Source organism: Callithrix jacchus, chromosome 16, assembly GCF_049354715.1.
Source record: "Callithrix jacchus isolate 240 chromosome 16, calJac240_pri, whole genome shotgun sequence".
NCBI lineage: Eukaryota > Metazoa > Chordata > Mammalia > Primates > Cebidae > Callithrix > Callithrix jacchus.
Window position 1 is genome coordinate 88,568,651 of NC_133517.1, and position 23,741 is coordinate 88,592,391.

The 23,741-nt window shown below is 36.6% G+C and overlaps 1 protein-coding gene across 7 annotated transcripts in view; it reads right to left on the reverse strand.

Moving 5' to 3' along the window:
• The window catches only part of EMC2 (ER membrane protein complex subunit 2), a 128,880-nt gene that overhangs the window by 98,319 nt on the left and 6,820 nt on the right, over nt 1–23,741 (reverse strand). For 2 of the 7 annotated variants that reach the window (XR_013528159.1, XM_078353335.1), the window contains exons 2-6: nt 23,061–23,155; nt 10,225–10,338; nt 9,686–9,750; nt 7,363–7,448; nt 4,286–4,343 (exon numbers count right to left, since the gene is read on the reverse strand). Coding sequence is in view for 4 of the 7 variants with exons in the window: in XM_078353335.1 (XP_078209461.1) it covers nt 4,286–4,343; nt 7,363–7,448; nt 9,686–9,750; nt 10,225–10,336 (321 nt within the window). In the remaining 3 variants the exon portion in view is untranslated. Of the gene's footprint in view, nt 1–4,285; nt 4,344–7,362; nt 7,464–9,685; nt 9,751–10,224; nt 10,339–23,060; nt 23,156–23,741 lie in introns of all 7 variants that reach the window. The other 5 variants (XR_013528157.1, XM_008983349.6, XR_013528158.1 and 2 more) reach the window with 3 other exon arrangements.

The following is a 23,741-nucleotide window of genomic DNA, read 5'->3' on the forward strand; positions in this document are numbered from 1 at the left end:
GCTATGCATGTCTTGGTTTAATGTACTATGCATATTTAAACATTTATAGTGCTGGACATTATTCATGGGGTAAAGCATTAATGCACTAATTACATAAGGGGTTGAAATGTTGTGCATACTTGCAAAGTACTTTATTGCTGAGCCATCAATAAGATCAAGCTTTGTTATTCAGGGAGTAGTTTAATATCAGAATCTCAGCTTTGGGTGTTGATAGTGGAATTAGATATTCTTTCCCTGATTGTTCTGGGGAGTAGACGTTCTCCATTTCTGGTTTACAAGACCGGATTATTAATTTACACTACAAGGACGTTTATTATTTGAGTAATTTGTTTTCGATTAGAGCGGAGAGGGGAATTAGGGTGATAATGATAAGAAAATATATAATAGATGCTGTTTGGCCGACAGCAATAAATGGGTATTCAACTGGTTGACCCCCGATTCATGTAAGTGTGAGTAGGTTGGCTACTAGAGTTCAGAATAGGATTTGGGTGATTGGTCGGAATGCTATACTTTGTTGTTTGGATAGATGTGTTAAGGGGATGAGTATTAGGATTAGAATGGATAGTACGAGAGCTAGGACGCCTCCTAGTTTGTTGGGGATAGATCGTAGGATTGTGTATGCAAATAGGAAGTATCATTCCGGTTTGATGTGGGGTGGGGTGTTTAGGGGGTTAGCTAGTGTGTAGTTGTCTGGGTCTGTTAGTAGATCGGGTGTAAATAGGGTTAAGCTTGTTAGGCATAGGAGGAAGATTAATCCGAGGATGTCTTTAGTTGTATAGTATGGGTAAAATGAGATTTTATCAGGTTCTGAGGTCATTCCTGACGGGTTACTTGAGCCTGTTTCATGCAGAAACAAAAGATGGATAGTCGCTAGAGCTGCAATAATGAAAGGTAAAATGAAGTGGAAAGTAAAGAATCATGTGAGGGTAGCTTTGTCTACTGAAAATCTGCCTCAAATTCATTGGACTAGGTCAGATCCAGTGAGAACATATGGACACAGGGAGGGGTGCATCACACACTGAGGTCTGTTGGTGGGGGGACTAGGGGAGGGACAGTGGGGAATAGGGACTTGGGGAGGGATAACATAAGGAGAAATGCCAGATATAGGTGATGGGGATGGAGGCAGCAAACCACATTGCCATGTATGTACCTATGCAACAATCCTGCATGTTCTTCATATATACCCCAGAACCTAAAATGCAATAAAATATATATACATGTATGTGTATGTGTGTATATATATATGTGTGTGTGTGTATGTATATACATATATATATATATTTATTTATTTATTTATAAAGAAAAGAATCCCATTTTCTGAGGAGAAATTCAAGCCAGCTGCAGAAATTTGCAGAGGTAACAAGGAGCCAATTGTTAATTCCACAGACAACAAAGGAAATGACTCCAGGGCATGTCAGAGGTATTCATGGCAGCCCCTCCCATCACAGGCCTAGAGCCTAACAGGAAAAGGTGGTTTTATGGGCCAGACCCAAGGTCCCATGCTTTGTGCAACCTAGGGACTTGGTGTCTAGCATACCAGCCCTCCAGTCGTGGCTGAAAAGAGCTAACACAGAGCTCGAGCCTAGCTTCAGAGGATGCAAGCCCAAGCCTTGGCAGTTTCCACATGCTTTTAGCCTGTGAGTGCACAGAAGTCAAGAATTAAGGTTTGGGAACCTCTGCCTAGATTTCAAAGTATGTATGGAAATGCCAGGATGTCCAGGCTAAAGTTTGCTGCAGGGGCAGGGCTCTCACGGAGAACCTCTGCTAGGGCAGCGTGGAAGTGAAATGTGGCGTAGGAGCCCCCACAAAGAGTCCCGACCCAGGAAATGCCTAGTGGAGCTGTACAGAGGGCCATCATCTTCCAGACCCTAGAATGGTATATCCACCAACAGTTTGCACCATGCACCTGTAAAAACTACAGACACTCATGTCCTGCCTGTGAAAGCAGCTGGGAGGGAAGATGTACCCTGCAAAGCCACAGGGATGGAGCTGTTCAAGACCATGGGAACCCACTTCCTGCATCAGCATTACCTGAATGTGAGACATGGAGACAAAGGAGATCATTTTGGAGTTTTAAGATTTGACTGCCCTGCTGGATTGCAGACTTGCATGGGGCCCATAGCTTCTTCGTTGTGGCTAATTTCTCCCATTTGTAAAGGCGGTATTTATCCAATGTCTGTACCCCCATTGAAGTAACTAACATGCCTTTGATTTTACAGGCTCATAAGTGGAGAACACTTGCCTTGTCTCAGAAAAAATGCTGGACTGTGGACTTCTGAGTTAATGCTGAAATTAGTTAAGGCTTTGTGGGACTGCTGGGAAGGCATGATCGGTTTTGAATTTATGAAAATATGAGATTTGAGAGGGGCGTGGGGAAGAATATCGTTTGGTTATGTCCCCACCCAAATCTCATCTTGAATTGTAACTCCACAGTTCGCACATGTTGTGGGAGGAACTAGTGAGAGGTGCCTAAATTATGGGGGTGGGTTTTTCCTACACTGTTCTTGTGATAGTGAGTGAGTTTCATGAGAGCTGATGGTTTTAAAAATGGGAGTTTCCCTGCACAAACTTCCTTTGCCTGCTGCCATCCACAGAAGATGTGACTTGTTCCTCCTTGCCTTTTGCTGTGATTGTGAGGTCTCTCCAGCCATGTGCAACTGTAAGTCCAATAAACACTTTTCTTTTGTAAATTACCCAGTCTCAGGTATGTCTTTATCAGCAACATGAAAACAGACTAACACACACACACACACACACACACACACACACACACACAACCCTAGGAAGTTTTCACAGAAAATCTCCCTGGGGGCGGGGTGCGATGGCTCATGCCTATAATCCCAGGACTTTGGGAGGCCGAGGCGGGTGGATCACGAAGTCAAGAGATCGAGACCATCCTGGTCAACAAGGTGAAACCCTATCTCTACTAAAAATACAAAAATTAGCTGGGCATGGTGGTGCACACCTATATTCCCAGCTACTCGGGAGGCTGAGGCAGGAGAATTGCTTGAACCCAGGAGGCGGAGGTTGTGGTGAGCCGAGATCCTGCCCTTGCACTTCAGTCTGGGTAACAACAGCGAAACTCCGTCCCAAAAAAAAAAAAAAAAAAAAAAAAAAGAAAATCTCCCTGGGGTGGGAAAAGATCAAAAGCAAGCAACTATCATTTAAGGAATATACCAACTACTGTAATACATAAGTATTATTACAGAATATCAATTATGATCAATGCCTGAGATAAATGTGCTCTAGGAACTACAGACATCAAGTCACTGTTGTTCAATTACCAAGCATTTTACATCTTAAAATCTATAGTCCAATATTATATAAGATTTTTAAAATGTCTATGTTAAAAGAAATACTTGCCAAATAATAGAAAAACTTCATATATCTTTATTGTGTTAATATAACAATTTCTTCTTCTATAAAAGAAAAAAAACTCAACCTGGTTTTTGTTTAAAAAATTTAAAAATATTTTCTTTCAGCAGGCATATGTGTGCATGGAAATACTGACACAAAACATTAAAATGACTTATGCTAGCCCCCTTTTCTAATAAGATATCTTCTAGAAGTCAAATTTTATTGGAGAGTCTTAAATCTATTTAAAATAAAATGTGGCTCATCATGAAACATTAAAATGACTAAAGTCTCTCTGTAACTTTTTAGTTGAAAGGTTAAGTCTGAGGGAAGCTATTATGGGAATAAACCACAGGGCTCTCAGCATTAAAAACAGAATTCACCGGGGTATTTTTCAAACAAATATACTACTTTATAGGTAGCTTTAGAACAAATATTCTATCCAATAAACTAAAACACTTTTTCAAAATTATGGTAAATTAAAGGGGTATATATTTCTTCTTACTCACGTATAAGGCAGAGAAAAGCAAAAACAAAACAAAATGCCTTCATTAATTCCATATACTAATTACTGAAATGGCTTCTTTTATTTTTCATTAAGACAAGTAAAAAGTAACTGCACAAACTAAACAAGTTAGTTTTTCATAAAATACAAAATATTTTATGCAAACACATAGTCTACTCTTTTGAAATCTCAACTAGCCCCTTTTCTAATAAGATATCTTCTAGAAGTAAAATTTTATTGGAGTCTTAAATCTATTTTAAATAAAATGTGGCTCATCGTGAACTATTTAAAATTTAAAAGAAAAATATTTTAATTAAAAATATAAAACCTGGTTACTTATGTATCTTTCCATTATTTCCTCAATGAAATAATTTTACCTTTTAAATTAAACTTAAGGTTTTTTTTCAAGACAATCTGCCAACTTACAGTGTTAGTTGGATCTTCTTGTAAAATCCTATCATATAGCTGTATAGCATCATCATATCTATTTAAAAAGAAAAAGAAACATCTACAATTATTACCTTAAAAATATGGTGACAAATAGTAAATACAGAAAATAATTAAAGTGACTTTAATCTTTTAATTTAAATGCATTTATAATTGTTATAGAAGTCTTCCCATCTTCATAGAACACTAAATATTTACTAGAGTCTTACTTTGTTAAGTAAAGCAAATCATGTATATAGTACTTACAGAAGATTTCCTTTAAAAAAAAATTAATTCAATTTGTCCAAAGTACAAAAGTAAAAACCAGTCACACAAGTTGAAGAGACAGAACAAGCATCAGAACCAGATGCAGACATAGCAGAAGGACTGTCATAAACAGACTAGGAATTTAAACGATGGTTATGTATTTTCATGGAAAAATGAACAAGATGTAAAAACAGGTGGGTAATGTAAACAGAGAGATCGAAACTCTAAAAAAGAAATCAAAATAAAATACTGGAAATCAAAACAATGTAAAAGAAATGATGAATGCCCTTGATGGGCTTGGGCTTATTAGTAGATTGGACATAACCCAAAAGAGTCAGGAGGTTGAAGAACTGTCAATAAAAATTTCAAAACTGAAATAAAAAGAGAAAAGCAACTAAATAATAGAACACAATATCCAAGAAGTGTGTACAATTACCAAAGATGTAACATATATGTAATGAGAATATTAGAAGAAAAAAAAATATTGGAAACATTTGAAGTATTAATGTTTAAAATAAACACACAAAACTACAGATCAAGTAAGCTCTAAGAATATCGAGCAGAATAAATACCAAAAAATGTATACTTATGTATATCAAACTACAGAAAATCAAAAACAAAGAGAAAATTTTAAAAGATGCCAGAAGAAAAAAACACATTATTTATATAGGTACAAGGATAAGAATTTTATCAGAGTTCTCTTCAGAAACCATGCAAACAAGAAAAGAGTAGAGGGAAATATTTAAAGTGTTCGGATAGAGAAGCAACTTAGAATTCTGTATCCTGAGAAACTGTCCATTAAATGTGACAGAGAAATATACTCCAGACAAACAAAAATTAAAGCAATTTGCTGTTAGCAGACCTGCTCGGCAAGAAACGTTAAAAGCTGCTCTTCAGATAAAAGGAAAATGATATTGGTCAGAACCTTTGATCTACATAAAGAAAGGAAGAACATTAGAAAATGAATAAAGGTAAAATAAAATTTTTATTTTTCTAATTCTTATTGATCAGATAACAGTTTGCTCAAAATAGTAATAGCAACAATGTATTTGGTGATTATGGTTTATGAATAAGTGAAATGAATGAAAGCAGTGTTAGAAATGACAAAAGAGAGGAATTAAAAATACTCTGTTGTAAGGTATTTGCCCTGCCTGCCAATCAGTATAGTATTACTTGAAAGCCGACTGGATAGTTTTAAATATATATTGCAATCTCTCAGACAGCTATTTAAAAAATTTAAAAAGAAGTATAACTGATATATTGAGAGACAGAAAAAATGAAATCCTATAAATTCTCAATTAAATCAGAAGGCAGAAAACAGAAATGACAAAAGAAAAAAATAACAAGAGCAATCAATAGAAAATACTTATGAATATGGCAGATATTAAAACAACTATATTAATAACTTTACATGTAAATAGTGTAAGTACACCAATAAAAAGACAGAGACTATCAAAGTGGATTTACAAACATGACCCAACTAAATGCTGTCTACACAGAACCCTCTAAATACAAAGATAAAACAGAATAAAAGTAAAGGGAAGGAGAAAGATATTTTCTAATAGTAATCAAAAGAAAGCTCAGGAGCTACATTTAAGCTGACTTTAGAGCAAGAAAAATTAGTAGGGATAAGAGGGGCATTACATAATATAAAGGGCTCATACTCATGAAAAACACAATCTTAACAGAACAAAAATCCTTAACAACAGAACATCAAAATATGTGAGGCAAAAACTAATAGAACTGCAAGGAGAAATAGATGAATCCGCTATTAAAGTTGGAGACTTCCATATTCCTTTATTAGTAATTAATAGACATAATAGGCAGAATATAAGGACACAGTTGAACTGTACAGCACAATTATCTAGAAGTACTGAAAATAAAATTTTAAAAAGCAGATGGCAAAAAGAAAAATACTCTGAAAGCACTCTTATGAATTAAAAATAATCGTAAATTTAAAATGTTCCTACTGTCTAGAAGACACTACCAAATATTGTTGAGACATTGGAGTAGGAAAAGAATTATTGAACAGGACACAAAAATCACTATCCATTAAAAAAATGATACACTGAATTTCATCAGAATTAAAAACTTCTCTACTTCACAAGGCATCATTCAGAAAATAAAATATTCAAGCAAGAAAATAGGGAGAAATATTCACAGCACATATATCTGACAAAGTTTTTATCCAGAATATATAAAGAACTCCTACAAATCAGCAGTAAAAAAGGTGAAACAACCCAATTTTGTAAACAGGTAAAGACCAAAGAAGGTATTTCAGAAAGAACATCATTCTCAGCAAACTGACACAAGAACAGAAAATGAAACACCGCATATTCTCACTCATAGGCGGGTGATGAAAAATGAGAACACATGGACACAGAGAAGGGAGTACTAAACACTGGGGTCTATTGGGGGGAAAAGGGGAGGGCCAGTGGGAGGGGGTGGTGGGGAGGGATAGCCTGGGGAGAAATGCCAAATGTGGGTGAAGGGGAGAAAGCAAACAAAACACACTGCCATGTGTGTACCTATGCAACTGTATTGCATGCTCTGCACATGTACCCCAAAACCTAAAATGCAATAAAAAATAAAAATTTAAAAAAAAAAAAAAAAGTTATCTGAATATCTAAGCAGACATGACAAGGTTTTTAACCTCATCAATCTTCAAAAAATGTAAATTAAGGCCATAATGAGACAGTACTTCACACTCTAGTATGTCTGAAATAAAAAAAAAATTACCACCACCATGATTAACAGGCTCTATGCCTGCCAGTTTTAATAGGATCACACTGTTGATACGATTTGGTTACCTTTCCATGGCTTCAAATCTCATGCCTGTTAATCGCTTGACTCTGTGACTGCCAGGAAACTGTCTTCTTAGCTCTTGAAGACAAAACTGAAAAAATAAGAGCTGAGTAATAATTACATTATATAAATTAAAAAGGCAATAAAGAATGGCATATGTAGTCTTCAACGTATTTTTCTGAATATTTTCCTTAGTCTCCTCTAATAACATGAAGTGAAATTAATCAGTAACAAATAATGGATTAAAAGAACTATGACATTACAGTGAAGGCAACAATCAGTTCTCAGAAACCAATCATGCTCTTAACCAGGAAAATGAGCAGATTATGATATCCGCTAATAATTCTTCACGTAGTACTATCATATTATTCTTCCTTAAAAACTATGTCTATGATGTGTTGGGCCCCTACTTAAATGACAACAGCACTTGGAGTTTTCTTCGTAATTACAGCAGAAGCATTCTTCTGTTAAAAACCAAGTTTTTTTAGTAGTCATCTCAAGTTCCTAGCAAATAATATTAACACTGTTTAATTCTGCCCTGTTGAAATTTTATATTAATCAATCATCCTTTCAATCAATATATCCTGATTTGGGATCAGAAAATACAGACACTAAATTGATGGAATACCAATTTCTTTGAACAAGTATCTATAATTGACTCATCAACTTGACTAACTAAATAATCAAATATTTATTGAGTATCTACGTTCTCAGCAACATATGAAAGATTCTAAGTTCCAGAAGTCCTAGAAATGTTAAAGATTATATAAATGGTCCACTGAAGCATCCTAATGCATCAGTGACCAAAACAATGCCATTAACTACTGATGAAACTATTAACTGCTAATAAAGTAAGTTTTAATAAAATTTTGAAATATAACTTCAAAGTTTGTGGCAGAAATTTGCCACACTAAGAAAAATATTCAAGCTAGTCAAAAGTGAAGATATGTTCATTTATTTGACATCAAGCAAAATCATATTACTAGGTCAATAAAGCAAGCTAACTGTATATATAATCTTAACCATTAAAAAGTTACTGCTTAATTGGATATCCTGCTTTATTAACCAAAAGTATTATCTAATCTGACCTCCTACTTTGTCAAGTGGTATTTGGCTGTTTTAAAAAATAAATAAATAAAAACTTCTCTCAAGATGTAAAACTGCCACCTCTATGGATATCCAAAAGAGATATGTCTTATAGGTTCTGAAGGTAATCCAACAAAGGTTTTGTGAAATGTTTTCACCAGTAACAGCTTCTCTAGAATTACATGTATAGCCAACCCAACCTTGAAAAGGACAATACTATTCAGATGTGAATTTTTTTCAGGTATTTCTATTTTTTGTTTTTGTGTATTTCCTTTCAGTTTAAATACGGAGACAGCATGAAGTGGTACTTAAGAATTCAAGATGATAGGAACAACAGAATAGACGCCTCTGCTTCCTGATTTATAAAATGAGTAACATCAAACACAAATCAAGAAATAATTATGAGGGCTCAATAAAAGCATGATGTAAAGCATTTAGCTTCATGTCTCACATGAGTCCAAAAATATAGCTATCATTATAGTCTTATTTTAAAAGCAGTATTAGTATTTGGTTTTTTTTTTTTGGAGATGGAGTTTCACTCTGCTGCCCAGGCTAGTGTGCAATGGCACAATCCTGGCTCACTGCAACCTCTGCCTCCCAGGTTCAAGTGATTCTCCTGCCTCAGTCCCCTGAGTAGCTGGGTCTACAGGCATGCTACACCATACCTGGCTAATTTTTTTTATTTTTAGTAGAGATGGGGTTTCACTGTGTTGGCCAGGCTGGTCTCAAACTCCTGACCTCAGGTCGTCTACCTCCCTCAGCCTTCCAAAGTGCTGGCATTACAGACAGATGTGAGCCACTGCATCTGGCCAAACATTATTAGTATTTTAAGTTATATTCTATATTTCAGAATTTTCTTATGTAAGATATGTTTATAAGATTGTGTAACAATATTGAATATTATATTCTATGAAAGTCATTCAATCAGCCAAAAGGGAAAATTGTTTCAAACTTTGCTTTTTATTTTAAACTCTAAAAAACAGAGTAAGTCACCTACTAAGGAGATAAATTTCAGCAACTAAATCTTTCCAGTAAAACTAGGATAGCAAATACCTACTTCTCAGGACTATTAAAAAGATTTAAGATGCTTTGTCCTAAAATATCTAGTTAATTCCATTTACTGTTCAGAGCAGCACTCAAAACCAGCTACAGAAAGCATTCAGTATAAGCCATACATTAAGTCTTAACTACAGTATACAATTCATGAATCAAATTAAACATATATTTCGTTTAAATACCTACCAAGGCCAAGTCATCCCGACCATAGTCTAGTGCAGCAATCATCACCTGTTCATATATGATCCAAACTAGATATACATAGGGGGGGAAAAAATCTGAATTTAATATTTAAAAAAATAACCCAAATTGAAATTAATGAATTCTAGTTTCTGATATTTCTAGAGAATATTACTTAGAACTGAAAATTGATTTATTGTATTATCTCTGAAACTAAGAACACATTCTTATATGTTTCAACAGTGTAAAATATGTTAATATAATATTAAAATCTCCAACTATTTAATACTTTTACTATTTTCAAAGAGTCCTTTACACAATACATTTTGGCTAGACATCTGGAAGCCCTGTGAGCCTTAAAACAAAATGCCATAGTTTATTACTACCAGGCAATTATAAATCCTTCTCAAAATAAACTATCATTAAAATTCTTGGGATGAGAAGTCACAGAGAAGATTAACACAACAACTATAAAAATCATAAATGAAAGAAGTTAAAAAGGCCCATAAATGAGACATGTACTGAACCTGAATAAAAGAACTTACTATCATCTCCAAGCTTAGAAGCATATTCATTAATTAATTCTTCTCCAACTTCCACAATTTGCTCACTATTTCGTGAGTTTTCTTCTCTCCATTTTCTCATTTTATCTCGCATTTCTGAAAAAAATTACATGACATTTAAGTGTATATGTATACACATACAAACATACATATACAATAGATGTCAAAAAATTGACAAGACAGAATCAACTTTTTAGGTAAGGAAAATAAACTCACAATCATGTAGATGTCTATGGTATCTCAAAATTGATTAAGTAAAAAATTAATTGAACAAGAGCAACGTTTCCTTTAGAAAACCTATTACGACTATCTTTAGAAGTGATGAATGTGCCAGGCACAGTGGCTTGTGTCTGTAATCCCAGGAGCCCAAGGCAGGAGAATCACTTGATCCAGGAGTTCAAGACCAGCCTAGCCAACATGGCAAAACCCTGTCTCTACTAAATAAAGAAAAATTAGCCGGCTCTGGTGGCTCACACCTGTAATCCCAGCTACTCAGGAGACCTAGGCAAGAAAATCGCTGGAAACTGGGAGGTGGCTGGGCATGGTGGCTCACGCCTATAATCCAAGCACTTTGGAGGCCAAGGCGGGCACATCACCTGAGGTCGGGAGTTCAAGACCAGCCTGATCAACATGGCAAAACCCTGTCTTAAAAAAATAATAAAAATGTAATCCCAGCACTTTGGGAGGCCGAGGCGGGTGGATCACGAGGTCAAGAGATCGAGACCATCCTGGTCAACATGGTGAAACCCAGTCTCTACTAAAAATACAAAAAATTAGCTGGGCATGTTGGCGCACACTTGTAATCCCAGCTACATGGGAGGCTGAGACAGAATTGCCTGAACCCAGGAGGTGGAGGTTGCAGTGAGCCGAGATCGCACCATTGCACTCCAGCCTGGGTAAAAAGAGCGAAACTACGTCTCAAATAATAATAATAATAATAATAAAAGAAAAAAAAAGAAACTGGGAGGTGGAGGTTGCAGTGAGCCGAGATCATGCCACTGCACTCCAGCCTCAGTGACAAAGCAAGACTCCATCTCAACAACAACAACAACAAAAGAGGCATGGTGGCACCTGCCTGTGGTCCCAGCTACTCAGGAGGCTGATGTGAGAGGATCATTGAACCTGGGAAGCTGAGGCTGCAGTGAGCTATAATTGTGCCACTGCACTTCCGTCTGAGCAACACAGCAAGACCCCTATCTCTTGAAGGTTGAAAAGAAGTTCAGCAGGCAAATAAGAAAGTAATTTATCCTATACAGAAAGAACTACTGGTAATTCAGAATTAAATAAACACATTGGGATCAAGAAATGAGTGTACAGGAAGTAAGAAGAGTGAGTTCCTTAGAAGAATTTTATTTCATACTAAAAAACTTTAAAGTTTTTTTAAAGGTACAGGAGAACCACTAAAAATTGCTAAGCAAAAGAGAAGCAACACGATCAGAGCTGTCTGATAGGAAAATCATTCTCATATAAAAGAAAAATACACTAGCATGTTATTTATGTCATTTTTTAAAATAAATAAATTTGAAGCAAACAAAAGTAAAAACAAAACTCCCCAGAAGATAAACTGGAGAGGAGTAAACAGTTCAAAGAAAATAAATTGATTGTATCAGTCCATATTTGTGTTGCTGATAAAGACAGACCAGAGACTGGGCAATTAACAAAAGAAAAGTTTAACTGGACTCACAGTTCCACGTGGCTGGGGAGGCCTCACAATGATGGTGGAAGGCAAGAAGAAGCAAGTTGCATCTTATGTGGATGGTGGCAGGCAAAGAAAGAGAGCTTGTGCTGAGAAACTATTTTTAAAACCAGTAGATCTTGTGAGACCCATTCACTATTGTGAAAAAAGCATAGGGAAGACCTGGCCCCATGATTCAGTCATCTCGCAGTGGGCCTCCCAGACAACACATGGGAATTATGGGTGCTACAGGGTGAGATTTGGGTGGGGACACAGAGCCAAACAATATTACTGGTCATGGAGGATGTACAGTCTACTGGAAAAAACATGGAGTTGATACACTTGGTTTAAATCTAACCTCCATTTTTTACATGACCTTACATAGCTTACTGAATCTGTACTTAGTTTCTAATACCTATGAATAGACATACTACTACCTTTAGCTAAGAGATGAGCAGTTAGGACTACGTAAAATATATGTAAAGTTCTCAGCATGTCTGGTACATAGTGAGGACTTGGTAACCAATAGTTCACCCTATGTCAATTAAATGGTCTAAGTGAAATACATGAATCAAGCAATTTGTAATAGAGAATGACAGGAAATTAGGTACAAAAAATAAGTATGAACTGTTTTATTTCTTTTTTAAAAAAGAGTTGGGAAAGATGCTGGAAGGAGCTATAAATAACAGCGCAGTCAGCAGCTACAAGTCCTGCATGGTAGCATCATCTATGTTGAAAAAAAAACTAAACAAAGCAATTAAGTAATATCTGATAGATTCAGCAATAGGAGAACCCCAAAGTGCCATATTCTAGTATTTTCTAGTATTCACTAGAAAGCACCATAAGCCAGGATATGAAGAGCATCTAAAATAAGGAAGGGTTCTGCTCTCTCCAATCCCAGGTGAGTGCAAGCAGCCAGTGGTAAGAAAGACTAAGTGGGCTGGAGCAGTTGAGCTGCTTTCTATGACTTCTCCAAGTTGACTGGTCAAAGCTGTATATTATTTCAATATGAGCTAAAAGACATTAAAAAAGGATGCAGGACATAAAATAACAACATAAATCTGAATTAGAAGATCTCAGAAATGAGGCAAAAGAACTCAGTATCAGAAATAAAGTAATTTCAAAAATTAAAACTAAATTAGAAGGAAGTGCAAATAAATGGAGAATAAAAAGGAAAAAGTTAAATGTAGAAGAAATAAGATGAATAAGATATCAAGTATGACAAATATGAAGTTAGGCAAAGAATATCCAAAATACAGATAAAAAGAGACCCTGAGGAAAATCCAGCAAATACACAGAATACTAAAAACCATAATTCGAGAAAATTTTGATATAGAAAAAGATTTGAATGTATATATTGAAAGAACATCCCATGTACCTTAGAATATTAACACTGAAAGACCAAAACCAAGGAACATGCTAGTAAAATGTTCCTTTAAATTTTAAAGAGGGAAAACAATCCCTTAAGCAAAAGGAGGACTTGATTTACAAGGGAAAGAAATATAAATGAGCATTAAAATCTTCCACAGCAATGTTTTATGTCAAAAGAAATTGGATTCACATAGCTAAGATATTTAACAAAAGAAAGTATTAGCAAAGATTTCCTACCCAGCAAAATTTAGTTCCAAGTATAAAGTACACAATTTTGAACATGCAAGAATGTTAGAGAATATTGTGCCATGTACTCTTCCTGAGGAATCTACCATAGAACACGTTTAAAATAATTAAATAACTAGAAAGACATCAACATAAGGACTTGCAGTGATGATTAGTCACAGTTATTTGTAAAACAATAGATAATGGTTAAGCAGGAGAGAATTTATGGTTTATGCTCTGACAATGCAGAAACAATAATTAACTATATAAAGAACTAGGTGATAGAATCAGAGCTGCTATGGTTTGAATGTTTGTGTCCTCCCCAAAATTCACATTGAAACTTAACCCCCAGTGCAACAGTATTAATAAGTGGAGCCTTTAGGGGGTGATTAGGCCATGAGGGCTCCACCCTCATGAATGGGATTAGCACTCTTACAAAACAGATTAAAGGAGTGAGTTCGGCTCCAATTTTTATTCTTCCTTCCCTTCCACCACGTGATGATGACACAGTATTCACGGTGCCATCTTGGAAGCAGAAACTGAATCCTTAACAGTCATGGAAACTGCCAGCACCTTGATCTTCGATTTCTAGCCTCCAGACTGTTGAGAAATAAAATGTCTGTTCTCTATACATTACCCAGTTTCAGATATTTCGTTAATAGCAGCACAAACAAACTAAAACTGAAATTGGAACCAAGAAGCCGAATTCTGCTATACAAGTATCTAAAATTGTGGAAACAGTTTTATTAATAGAACTAGATAAGACCTAGAGGCTAGATCATAAAGCGCTATTCTGATGAGGGCAACAATGAAGAGAGCTTTAGAGATAGCCTAAATCTTAGAGATTACTGAAGTGGTCGGAATGCTGGTAGAATATGGACAGTAAAGTTTATTGTGAAGAGGACTCGGACAGAAATGAGGAGTATCTTATTGGAAACTGGGAGGAAAGGCCTTTCTTGTTACCAATTGGCAAAGAACTTCAATGAATTGTGTCCATGTCCTAGTACCATGTGGATGGCAGAATTAAGAGCAATGAACTAGGATGGGGGTCCCCAACCTTTTCGGCACCAGGGACCAGTTTTGTGAAAAACAGTTTTTCCGCAGACTAAGGGCGGTAGGCGGCGGGTGTTTCAGGATGACTCAGTGGCATTACATTTATTGTATACTTTATTTTGATTACTAATTACATATAATGAAATAATTCTACAACTCACCATATGGCAGAATCAGTGGGATCCCTGAGTTTGTTTTCCTGCAACTACACAGTCCCATCTGGGGGTGACAGGAGACAGCAACAGATCATCAGGCATTAGATTCTCATAAGGAGTGTGCAACCTATTTCTCTCACATGCACAGTTCACAGTAGGGTCCACGTTCCTATGAGAATCTAATGCCACCGCTAATGTGATAGGAGGTGAAGCTCAAGCAGTAATGCGAGTAATAGGGACCCGCAATTGAGACTGGTATCAGTCCCTTTTCTGGGGGTTAGGGACCCCTGAACTAGGATATTTGATGGAAGAAATCTCTAAACAAAGTGTTAAGGGTTTCTCGTGACTGCTTATAACAGACAAAGCAAAAAACAAAGAATTTAAAATAAAAAATGAAGCAGAACTTAAAGATTTGCAAAATTCTCAACCTGGCCAAAATATAAAGAATTAAAAGGCATGTCTGAGAGAAAACACCAAGAATTCGGTCAAATAAATGTTTGATAAGATTAATAGGGACTGATGGAAGCCTGGTATTATTTATCTAGACAATAATAAAAGAACAATTCTGAAGATAATTTAGAGATCTGTGAGGCTAGCACTTCCATCACAACCTTAAAATGCCAAGACCTCGAGAGGTTTCATAGGAGGGGCCCAGAGCCTTCATGGGAACTCAGGACTCACTGCAGGGCCACCTACAAGTTTTTCTCCCCACATTCTGGCATACTGTTCCTCAGCTGCCACAGCTGTGGTTCACGCTGGCCCAGGATGCAGCCTGGGCTGCTGCTCCAGAACTCACAGGTGGGAAACCTTGGTGCTGCCCCCTCAGTGCAAGAGAAATAAAGGGGATACGGTCTGGCTGTGTCCCCACCCAAATCTCATCTTGTTAACCCCCACAGTTCTCATGTGTCATGGGAAGAACCCAGTGGGAAGTGACTGAATTATGGGGAACTGTTCTCGTGATAGTGTATGAGTCTCACAAGATCTGATGGTTTTAAAAATGGGAATTTCCCTACTCAAATGCTCTCTTTGACTGTTGCCATCCATGAAAGATGTGACTTGCTCCTCCTTGCCTTCTGCCATAATTGTGAGGACTTGCCAGCCATATGGAACTATAAGTCCATTAAACCTCTTTCTTTTGTAAATTGCCCAGTCTCAGGTATGTCTTGTTTTCAGCAGTGTGCAAACAGGCATTGCCACCTCCATCTATATTTCAAGGGATACCTAAGAGAGCCTCAGGGCCCAGGCAGAGAAACTGTCACAGGGGAAAGGCTGCCTCAGAAAGCCCCCACTAGGGCAATACCCAGTGGCTGGAGTTGGGGAGTTATGGCCACTGTAGAAAGCCCTCACTAAGATAAGGCCTAGTACAGCCATGAGGGCAGAACCACCACTGAGACTCCAGAACTATAGAGCACAATCTATGTGGAATTCCAGTCTGGGAGAACCACTGGCACTGGATTCCAGTCCCTGAGAGCTGCAGCATAGGTACTGCTGGTTAACGCCGGGGAAAGTGGGGTCCCGTGGCGCTTGGGGATCCAACAGCCACCCCAGTGTGTCCAGAGGTTGGGCACAGAATCAAAGAAGATTATTCTCAAGCCTTTAAATGTAATTGTTTGCTTTGTTGGATTTTGTTCTCGGGACCTATTACTCCCTTCTTTCCTTCTTCTCCCTTTTGGAAAGGAAATGTCTATGCTTTGCTTGTCCCAGCTCTTTATTTGAAGCACCTAACTTTTTTAAGTCCACACAGGCTCACAGCTGCAAAGGAATTTGCCTCAGAATAAATCAGACCTTGAGTCTCATCCGTTTCTGACTTAGACAATTTTTAGTTAAAACTTTGAACTCAGACTATAAAAATAATGCTGTCATGAATTAACATTTTTGAGGCTATTGGGTTGAAATATATTCTGTGATAAAGACATAAATTTTGGGGTGACCAGGGGACCAGATGCTAAGGTTTGAATGTTTTCATCCCCTCCAAAATTTATGTTGAAACTTAATCTCCAGTGTGACAGTATTAATAAGGTAGAGCATTTAGGAGGTGATTAGGCCATGAGGATTCCACACTTATCAATAAGAGCAGTGCTCTTAAAAAAGGATTGAAGGTATGAGGTCTCCCCCGTCACTTTTGTGCTTTTGTCCCTCTTGCCATGTGAAGACACAGCATTCAAGGTACCAACCTGAAATCAGACACAGGGTCCTCGCCAGACATCAAACCTGCCAATGTCTTAATACCAGCAGGAATTAATTTCTGTCCTTTATACATCCCCTAGACTCAGGTATTTTGTTAAAACAGCACGAACAAAATAGAAAAAAAAATGCAAAAAAATTTTTTTAATGTTTTCAGTAACAACATTAGTGATAATGAGTACTTTTCTCTAAGACCGCTGTAGTTGTAATAAAACCAACAAGTAAATTACAGAATATTCTAGTTCTGTCATCTTCTGTGTCCTGGAGAACAAGGTCTCATATGGTCAAGAGAAACAAATGTAAAAGAAAAAGAACTCAAGGAAATATTCTGTAATCTTGAATGTGAAGTATCAATATGAACTCAAGTATTTTGCTTTTGAATATACACATATACTACACACACATACATCATACATACACATTTCCTAGCTATGACCAGTCTAGTAGTAATGAGCATACACAGCATCTGGACTGTGGTACTGAAATACAATTTCTCACTAAAAGAAATCTGGACTTCTTAGAGAAATCACTGATGTCAACCATGCGGCAAAAAATGTATGATGATCTTGGAACATCTAGTTATATCAGATGGCACAGACAACTGCTAGGGTCAGGTCAAAAACACTCAGGAGCCCACCTGAAGAGTTCCTACTGATCAAGAAGGAACAATTTTAAAGTAATGATATTAGCAGTAATACAATGCCTGCAAACTCATCAAGTAAAGTTGAATCCATGAGTTCACAATGAAAAGTAAAATTGTTTACCATAAGAGGACACCAGAAAACCAATTCACTATTTTGAAAATAGACAAAAAGCATTTATACTGCCATTCCCACATGTACCACTATGTAACCCCGTAACAAGTGGGAGTACAACTCTTTTTATATTAATAGTCCAACTGACAAATGAAAAAGAATACATATAGTTAGAATTTTACCATTTGCAAACTCAATGGATTACAACAGGCAGTAAGCATCAACAGCTGCTAATATTACTGCTATAAAAGAAAGACATCAAGATATTATGTACTTGACAAAAAGATACTGCAGTCTTGACAAAAAGATACTAATAAAATCTAAGACTGATCCAGTCTCTGAATCCAGCTGCCAATATGAAAGAAATGCAGAAGACATAGGAACATACGAATATGCAATCAGGATGATCCAGACAGTGGCAAATTCTACAGTTGAAACAGCCCAATTTCCCTTAACAGATGTTTCTTTTTAAAGAGACAGCTAGAATGGGAATCAGTAAATCAAAAACAGTAAAGAGATGTCTCAAACATTTTAAAATTGGCAAGACTAAAGTATTGTGTCTAGAAATACACACTTGGATAATATAACTATTTTACTATACAAGGAGGTGATTGCTAGGAAAGTCAGGATCATGGCTACTGATGTGAAAAAAGAAGGAGTTATACTTGGAGTGGGACACCCAGAAGAATGAAGGGGATGGCAAAACTCTATTTCTTGACCTGGGTGGTGGTTTCAGATACATGTTTACTTTATTTATTTATTTATTTATTTTTGAGACGGAGTTTCACTCTTGTTACCCAGGCTGGAGTGCAATGGTGCGATCTCGGCTCACTGCAACCTCCACCTCCTGGATTCAGGCAATTCTCCTGCCTCAGCCTCCTGATTAGCTGGAATTACAGGCACGCGCCACCATGCCCAGCTAATTTTTTGTATTTTTAGTAGAGACGGTGTTTCACCATGTTGACCAGGATGGTCTCGATTTTGTGCACTTTTCTCTTTTCATTTTATTTTATCATAAAAAGATTCTCTAAAAAAGAGAAAGAAGGGAGAAAAACTCTTTTAAAATATAGACAGAAAATCTTCATCTTTTACCAAACAAAACACTGAAAGATTACAAAAATTATTCAGGTTGAATATCAATACATTTTCCTTAAAATTCTGGTATAAAACATTAATAAAGTTTTAAAATACAAAGCTTATATTTACCAGAAATGATCTCAAATCTATCGAAAATTGTTACTGTGTAATATTTTGAATTATGAAGGTCAAACAAAACACCATGGGGATATAACACATGGTTCTTGAACATATTTCTTGACATGAAGATCACAAGAAATAAAGTTACATTTCAGACAATGGCAGCTTAAAAACATACAAAAAGCCTCAAATAACTCTAAGCTGGGATCCCCATTAATTAACTCATATTTCATAGCTTGTATAAAGTTTTAAACACTAAATAATGGTAAAAGAACATAACAAGGCTATCACTCAATCACAAATACAAGACTAATGCTGAAAAAAAAAATTTATTCACTTGGGAAACAAATCAGAAAAAAAAGGTACTATTTTATTCAAATCCAATGATAAATACGTGACTAAAATATTCTTTTTTTTTTTTTTTTTTTTTTGAGACAAGAGTTTCGCTCTTGTTACCCAGGCTGGAGTGCAATGGCACGATCTCGTCTCACCGCAACTTCCGCCTCCTGGGTTCAGGCAATTCTCCTGCCTCAGCCTCCTGAGTAGCTGGGGTTACAGGCACACGCTACCGTGCCCAGCTAATTTTTTGTATTTTTAGTAGAGATGGGGTTTCACCATGTTGATCAGGATGGTCTCGATCTCTTGACCTCGTGATCCACCTGCCTCGGCCTCCCAAAGTGCTGGGATTACAGGCGTGAGCCACCGCACCCAGTCTAAAACATTCTTAAACTAAGGTTAGCTAAACAGGATTAAGAAAATGTGGTATTATAAAGCTACTATGGGCTTACTATGTAAGCCCTAGCTGGTTTTATGTAATCCAGATTTTTATCCATAGTTCAGCAAATACATTTTTACAAAGAATGCATGTTATCTTTAGATCTACAACTTTGGGTCTCAGACTCATTCAAATCACACCCTTGTACCAAGGTTCACTTATGATATCTGAAGTCCACATTTTTCTTTCAATCTGACAGATTATTTTAAAAGAGGAAGAAGGGCCTTGGGAATATGAATTGTTAAATTACATTCCACAACACTACACATCCATTGCCTATATCCTGACAGCCAAAACAAGAAGTATGGCCCAGACGAATGATTGCTGTTTGAATGATCAAGAATTACCATCTAATCTGTTAAATTCTTGAACTTGTTTTAGAATGGGAATTTTCAGCAATGCCCTTTAAAAAGTAATAGAATCTGGTCAGGTTCGGTGACTCATGCCTGTAATCCTAGCACTTTGGGAGGCTGAGGCAGGCAGATCACCTGAGGTCAGAGGTTTGAGACCAGTCTGGACAATTTGGGAAAACCCGGTCTCTACTAAAAACACAAAAATTAGCCAGGCGTGGTGGGAGGCACCTGTAATCCCAGCTACCTGGGAGCCTGAGGTGGGAGAATCACTTGAACCTGGGATGTGGAGGTTGCAGTGAGCTGAGATCATGCCACCACACTCTCCTGCCAGGGTGTCACAGCGAGACTCTGTCTCACAAAAAAAAAAAAAAAAAAAAAAAAAAAAGCAGTAGAATCCTTACTCATAGACTAATTAGAGAAACTAGTCCCCATCTCCATTTTTGTCAATATCTCATTTACCAACAGTCTTCGGTTTTCGATCAGTCTCCTCTTATTCAATCAAGGTGTATTATTTTTTAAATCTGACTTTTAAGACATTCCCCTTTCATCTACTGATACTTCCCTATGACTTCCACTCATTCTAAAATATATCAATATACTATTTCTATAACATATGATAGAAATTAAAAATGAAAAGAGAATCATCCCATGTAGCTGAAAAGCTCACAAACAGAAAAACTGTAAACAACTGCAAAATTGTGTGATAAAAGGTATGCTACAGTTATGTTCAAAGCATTAGAAAAGCAAAGTAAGAGAAAGATTAATTCTACTTGGTAGAAAGAAAGGGTTAAAGAGGACCTCCCTAATATATGAATTAAGCCCTAAGGATCAAAAGATGTTTTAGATGAAGTTTAGGGCAAAACAGCATGCCTCCCATTGACAGAGGGATGAAAGTATTTTATGTCTTCAGGGATTGGGAAATTGCCCAACTCACCCAAGTTTGCCAGGTAAGAGGAGAAGATATGCAAGGGATAACAGGTAAATTATTCATTGTTACCCAAAAAGGGGGTGAAAAACACTTTTCTCTATCAAAGACTACTCCTAAGTACCTCAAAATAAAACCTGAAGGATTATCCACCAGATGAGGGAAAACTAGGAGAGAAAAGCACTTTAAAGACCAAATGGAAGAATCCAAGAGCTCTTTCACCCAAGTATTTCACTATTATCCATGCTCTAAATTTTAAAAGTTCAAGTATTGTATGTACTACAAGGTGGTTTTTTTCATTTGTTTATTTTTTGAGACAGAGTTTCGCTCTTGTCACCAGGCTGGAGTGCAATGGCGAAATCTTGGCTCACTGCAACCTCCGTCTCCCAGATTCAAGTGATTCTCCTGCCTCAACCTTGTGCGTAGCTGGAATTACAGGTGCCCACCATCACAGCCCGCTAATATTTGTATTTTTAGTAAAGATAGGATTTCACCATGTTGACCAGGCTGGTCTCAAACTCCTCACATCAGGTGATCTACCTGCCTCGGCCTCCCTGAATGCTAGGATTGTAGGAGTGAGCCACTGTGCCCAGCCCTATAAGGTGTTTTTTAAGTAAGGTATAAAAGTAAAAATATCTATATATCCTTATACCATACCTCCTTTAAAGATATTTTTCAAGTGTTATATACACTTTAATTTTTCCTCCTTTCGTTACCCAAAAGTTTTCTTGTCAAAATATCCACATTTTACATTTTTACTTTCTTCAGTTTTCTCTTCTACCCATATAGAAATAGTAGTGTATACTGGTTAAGCATGGAAATGCCAAACTTATACTGCTTGAGTTCCAATTTCAGTCCTGCTGCTTTCTACCTATGGGATACTGGCTGACGTAATCACTATGTACACTTTAATGCTCTCCTCTAAAGAATCGAGATGAAAATAATAATAGCTTGTATCATACTGTTGTTATGGTAAGCACTACAAGTTAATACGTGCTTAGAACAACAATTGGCACAACATGTACTTGAAAAATGTTAGCTATTATATTTTAGCAGTAGGTAGATAACAATTACATTTCTGTATAGTTCTTTTTTATTTCCACAGGTTTTGGGGGGAACACGTTTTGTTTAGTTATATGAGTAATTTCTTTAGGGTAATTTCTGGGATTTGGGGGCTGTTTTCATGCTGTTAATTCTCCTTTAGTTTCTGGACAAAGATGTCTTGAAGCTTCCCCCCAAGTGATGGTACACCCTATAAAAACAAATGCTATTTATCTTTTTCTACTCCTACTATTTCTGACTTTGTTCTTCACATTATACTTAGAGCAGGAGAATTAAAACAAGGGTCAATAATCTACAGCCAAGAGGCCAAATTCTGCAGCCATCTGTTTTGTAAATAAAGTTTTACCAAAACACATCTACCTCTACTGGTTTAGGTGACCTCCATGGCATTTTTGTGTTACAATGGCTGAGAAATAGTTGAGACACACTGTATGGCATACGAAATCACAAACACTTACTATTTGGTCCTTTACAGATAAAAAAAAAAAAAAGCCAACCCCAGACCTACAGCCTAACATGGCGGAAAGGGCATAGAATCTCATTAGAGGCCTATGGTTTAAATTCCAACTCTGCCACTAACCAACATGGTAATCTTGGACCTGTCCATTTAACATTTCTAACATCAACTCCAAAATACAGTTGTCCCCTTGCTATCAGCAAAGGACTAGTTTCAAGCCCACGGATGCTCAAATCCCTTATTTAACATGGTGTAGTAATTGCAAATAACCTACAAGTATCCTCCCCTATATTTTAAATCATCTCTATAAATTTATAATAACCTAATACAATGTAACTTCTATGTAAATACAAGTTATATTGTATTTTTATTTGCATTATTTGTATTGTTGTTTTTGCTATGTTTTACTTTTTCAGTATTTTCCATCTGCTGTTGGTTGAATCTGTTAGTGTGGAATCTGAGAATATGCAGGGCTGACTGTATCACAAGTCTGTCTTACAGGTCTCTGATGAAAATGATATAAAGCAGAATCTGGCCCCTTCAGATATTGCTTGGTTAGTACAATAGTTTGGATATTTTCATTTGATTTTAAGCTGATTTTGATTACCCTTAGATAAGGGTATAAACTTACCAGTTCTTCATAGGCACTGGTAGGCCACTATTGTCTTTCACTCAAATCATGTATTTTCCTCATCTGCTTGGCCCTTGGGTTTAGGACTCCAAATACTAGAAAATTAGCGTAAAGCATTTTTTAAATGTAAAGCACTATAAAAACTCTAGTCACCTTTATTTAAAAAATAAAACAATTAATAATTGTTTCAGCCTCTGACAAGAAATAAAAGCTCTTCCCTTACTCTTTCCTCAAAGGTGGCTTAAAATTTCATTTTAACCTTTTACCTTCCTGCAAAAGGCCCACTCCTCAAAGCCAAGGTCATTTTATTACATACTATGTTAAGTAAGCTGCTCACTGCTTGTTTGTACATTTTATTAACTACTATACAACCCTGTGAGATGAGATAAAGGTCAAAGGTTAAAAGAGTGGTCATGATTGCTCTGTTTATTCCTTCCATGAGAATTTGCACGAAGTGCCACTGCAGTGAGGTGGCTTCTGAAAGACAGAAAAATATACTTACTATTTAATTCTGCTGATTTCTTTAGTCCAAAATTACTTCCACCAATTCTATATCTTTTCCGCTTCACCATTTACATAAACTAATATATTCTTTTAAAAGGTTGATAACTACGGGATAATAAATTTTAAATTATTTGTAATCCCATAAAAGTGTCTAGTCAGATTGGCTGCAGGCTGTTG